At 31.7% G+C, this 5,149-nt stretch overlaps 1 protein-coding gene across 1 annotated transcript in view; it reads left to right on the plus strand.

The window, feature by feature from the left end:
• The first annotated feature begins 303 nt into the window (after window positions 1-303).
• The window catches only part of LOC113374006 (neural-cadherin-like), a 454,794-nt gene continuing 449,948 nt past the window's right edge, over window positions 304-5,149 (plus strand). Inside the window, 1 exon segment of the mRNA XM_026614261.1 lies at window positions 304-1,788. Within this exon segment, the coding sequence (XP_026470046.1) occupies window positions 333-1,788 (1,456 nt within the window). The 5' untranslated portion in view covers window positions 304-332.

Genomic DNA, 5,149 nt, shown 5'->3' on the forward strand with positions numbered 1-5,149 from the left:
GAAGTTAATAATAAGTCTAGATTGTGATTACATAATGTTGTACTATAAATAGTACAGTGGGCCAAAATATTTTTTATAAAACTAATATGTTTTTTTTTATTTTCAGATAAAATCCAAAGGCAGTATCCAAAGTGTGTAAAGGCCCAAAAGGCCACTGGTCCCAAAATGGATCCCTTATCGCTGAACTGATAATAAAGAAAAAACCAACCAAAATTTTTTGGACCATTTTTTTCTCAAACCGCTGACCCAAAATTGAACCAAAGATGAAATTCAAAAATTACCCAAGGTCCACATTGTTATGCCTGGCCTTGGTCACCAGTGTTTTGGGCGAAATGATATTTGATGACACCAAATTGGACTTCACCACGATATCAGTGATACCTAACGACGCTCCTGCAGGATTTGCAGTCAAAAATTTAAATGACCATCACACCAATTTTAGCCAGAATTATAAATTATTAAATACGAAGTACTCGGATTATTTTACGGTGTTGAAAGATGGTTTGGTGATGACTACAGGTGACTTGGGACCTTTGACAAACCGTCCGATAAACTTGCAGGTTTTGGAAAAATCTGAGAATGGTACCTCGAGAAAAGACTTGAGGCTGTATGTGGTTAATAGGAAGGACATGTTGCAATTTACAAATTTGGATGGTATAGTTGGCGAAATTTCTGAAAGTGCTTTGCCTGGTGCAAGAGTCTACAATTTACCAATGTTGAGGGCTGCAAGTATGTCCAGGAAGACACCTTTGGTGTACTCCATAGTAAAGGGCAATGAAAATGGTACTTTTGCCCTGGAGGATGATCCTGAGTACGGTCCTGGAGTCTGGTTGGTCTTGAGGAATCATCTGGATTACGAGACACAAAACAGGTACTTGTTGACTTTGCAAGCAAATGACGCCCAAGGGATAAACAAAGCTTTGGTTGACGTCGATATAAAAGTCCTAAATATCAACGACAACAATCCTGTTTTTGAAAAAACCGTGTACAGATTTATAGTACGTGGTTATAGGCGTGAAAACGAAACAGTCTTGTACAAAAGATTTGAAACCGTAGGCACTGTCAAAGCTTTTGACAAAGACGGTGACAAAATCGTGTACAAACTATCAAACCCCAGTAACATTTTTGTTATTGTACCCCAAACTGGAGACATTTTGCTCGTGGATCAACCTACTGAAGACGAGTATGTTTTGGCAGTTCAAGCCCATGATTTAGGTGAACCCAAAAACAGGTTCAGCAAAAGATCTGCAAGTGTCGTCATCGACTTCAAACCGCCCTTGGACGAAAAACTGAACCGAGACTTCGAACTCGATGACAAAGATTTGGCACCGGAGTCACAATTTTTGAAGTACGCCAAACACGACATGAAACTCGAAGACGGCTTGAATGATGTTTTAGACAAACATGATGACCTCAGGGATATTCTAAGTGACTCCAAACGCCACCAGGACTACTACGATGACTTAGACACCAACAATCTTCAACCTGGTGAAGACACTGGTGTCTTTTACCATTCTAGGCAAAAACGTAGGGTTACCAGGGCTGTAAGACCCACCAAACGTGTCGAATTTGCTGAATCTGATGGTGATCTTGAAGGACGAAGTGTTTTTCAATTGGAGAAGGAGACTGATAGGGAAACTTTCAAGATTAGGGACGAAAATGCTTGGGTCACTGTGGAACCTAATGGTGCTGTCAGGGTGAAGAAACGTTGGGACTACGAGGAATTGGGACCGGACAAGACCATCGACTTCTGGGTCACCATTCATAACAACGGAACCAAAAATGGAGGTAAGAGGAAATAATTAATTTGTATTTACTTTAACGATTTACACGAAAACTTGGAGTAGTGCAAGCAGTTTTGTTAGAATGTTTGCGGTTTTGAAGTATACCGAGTTGCTGTAGGGTATTGCTGTATTACACCAATTTGTGCACTAGTTAATTTTGTACATTTTGTAAAATATTTTGTTTAAATTAGACAAACCGTTCAAAAGTTACAACAAAAATAGTAAACAAATGCACAGTCGTGTTGATTCTGAAGATTTGCAACGTCCAGTACTAAATTGCGATTTTAAAGTATACCGAGTTGCTGTAGAGCATTATATTATTAATATGTATTGTTTGTTATTTAATTTTGCATAAGTTTCTCATATATTTTATTTAATTTAGACAAACGATTCAAAAGTTACAAGAGAAATAGTAAATGAATTCAAAATTGTGTTTAGGTTGAGGATTTGCAAGGTCCTGTAATCAATCGCGATTTTTAAGTATACCGACTTGCTGTAGGTCTTTATAATGTTAAAAAGTATTATTTGTTATTAAATTTTGCATAAGTTTGTCAAAGATTTTATTCAAATCGGTCAAACAGTTCAAAAGTTACAAGAGAAATTCTATGCACTGTGCACCACTCATGGAACTGAATATAATGATAATCAAGATCGATTTTTAAATTCATTCATTCATTCTAGACAAATTTAGTATGAGCAAAAGTTATAAATTAATTACTTATCTAAAAATCCTGTGAATATTATATTAACTTAGAACAAGTAATTTATAAGTTATCTATCAACTTATCTTCTTGCTGATTTACATAATTAGTTAATTTCGATATCGATTTTTGAGTATAAATTGTAGTTCTAGATAAGTTTCATCTGAGAAAACCTTAAAGATAGTTCAATTATGTAAAAATTCTTTTTACATTTTATTAACATATAATTACTAATTTGGTAGATATTCTATAAACAACGAAAAATAAACCATACATATATTCATATGTTGAGCCATTCTTGTCACCGATGATATTAAATATCGAATTTGATGTCGATTTGTGAGTATAAAATGTAGAGGTAGATCAAATTCGTATTAGAGAAACAAATTTGTATTTATTTAACAATCAAATATCAAATAAAAATAATATTCTATAAATGTAAAAAATTAACAATTATTCTTCACAAAAGTCTGTTCTCCTCATATATTTGAAGTCTATAATAGTAAAAGAATCTGATCACTACTGTTTGATATCGAGCTGGAATTTTCATTCACGTGTTGAAATAATATATATATATATATATATATATATACATATATAATTGTTATGTAATCTATAGGTTTACTTTCCGCTTGAGTGACATGTCAACAATGAATAAATTTTCTAAACATTTAATTGAATTTCATTGTGTCAGTACAATTGTGTTAATTGGAGGATCTCGACTTTATCATCAGAAAATGTTTGGCCTATTGTCTGATCTCTGACCCACATGGACATACACACACACACACAAATAACAAGACTCTCTTAAAATAATGAATCAGTAATTCGTGCATTTATTCCTGAAAATGATTATAAATCCTAAAATGTTAATTTATATGAGCGAGATGTGAGACAAATTTGTTCAATAATTTATTTGTATAGATGTGACAACGTAATTTCTTTTGAAACTTTATATAAATTTATTAGTAGTATGTATATATATGTATATATATATATATATATATATATATATATATATGTATATATGCAGAAAATCGTATGGCGTGTCAGGCCGTAGTTTTGCTTCCGTTCAATCAGATGACCGGAAATAAAAAACACACCTCAGGAAGTTTATATAGCACAGGTGTCATTGTATCTCTCTATACTAATATAATATATATATATATATATATATATATATATATATATATATATATATATATATATATATACCATACCTTTTATATCAACTTTTTTTATAAACAAGCATTCACAGCACAAAGACTTAAATACAAATACAGTATCTTTAAATATCAATTCTAATTATCGATTTTTGGTATTTCGTATATTTATATTTTCGTATATCGATCGATAATTCCATCCTCTTTCCCCGGTCTCCCTAGATTTTATCGCAAACTACCTAAACCTTGACAATGAAATAAAGGGAAAGTAAAGGGCATATTCCGCCACCGTCAATCGTCCCTTGTCAAATACACAAAATGCACCACTAGATGAACTTCAACATCCCCTTCGCAATTTACTAACAATTCGTGTCAGATGCAGAAAGGCCGAAATATAATAAACTAGTCGAAAGTGGCATTTTGCCTTGAGGCAAGTTCCCGATAATAATTGACTTAGTCGATCAAAATTGTTGTCTATCACTTATAATACGAACACAATTTTTGTGCTATTGTTTGGTTTTTAGTTAATAACTTTATAAAGTTGTTTGAAACTATAAAATGTTATTATGCACACTAATAGTATATACTGTAAGGAATATTATACTAAATTTATAGCTCTTAACTACAAATAGTACAGCTGGTATAAATTTTTAAAACTAGCATATTTTGAGCCAACAGGTTGCGTGACAAAATTTCGTAAATTGTTTAAAATTTTAAATTTTTTAGAAACCACCAAATTTTATATATGCACACGTTTAGTGTATACTTCATACTAAAACATACAAAAATTACAGCTCTTACTGTATATAGTACATCTGGTATAATTTTTTTAAATCTAGGATATCCATAATTTGAGCCACGTTGCATGTCAAAATTTCGTAAATTATTTAAAACTTTAAAATGTCTTAGAAACCACCAAATTTTATATATGCACACTTATAGTGTATACTTCATACTAAAACATACAAAAATTACAGCTCTTAACTATATATAGTACATCTGATATAATTTTTTTTAACACGTATGTGGTAAGTGATTTTAGAAGCGCACCAAATTTTGTAAAATTGTCTAAAACTTTCATAATTTCTTCGAAAACACAAAATTCTAAGTACGTACACTTACAGTACATACTTTTAGGAATATTATACCTAAATTACAGCTCTTAACTATATGTAGTACAGCTGGTATAATTTTTTTAATCTAGGATATCCATATTTTGAGTTAACACGTATAGAAAATGTGGTAGTGAATTCAGAAGCGTACCAAATTTTGTAAAATTGTCAAAAACTTTCATAATTTCGAAAACACAAAATTCTAAGTACGTACACTTATAGTACATACTTTTAGGAATATTATACTTAAATTACAGCTCTTAACTATATATAGTACATCTGGTATAATTTTTTTAATCTAGGATATCCATATTTTGAGTTAACACGTATAGAAAATGTGGTGAGTGATTTCAAGAGCGTACCAAATTTTGTAAAATTGTCAAAAACTT

The sequence above is a fragment of the Ctenocephalides felis genome, unplaced genomic scaffold (assembly GCF_003426905.1).
Source record: "Ctenocephalides felis isolate EL2017-DRISC unplaced genomic scaffold, ASM342690v1 CF-g0.4_SCAFFOLD_01604, whole genome shotgun sequence".
Lineage (NCBI taxonomy): Eukaryota > Metazoa > Arthropoda > Insecta > Siphonaptera > Pulicidae > Ctenocephalides > Ctenocephalides felis.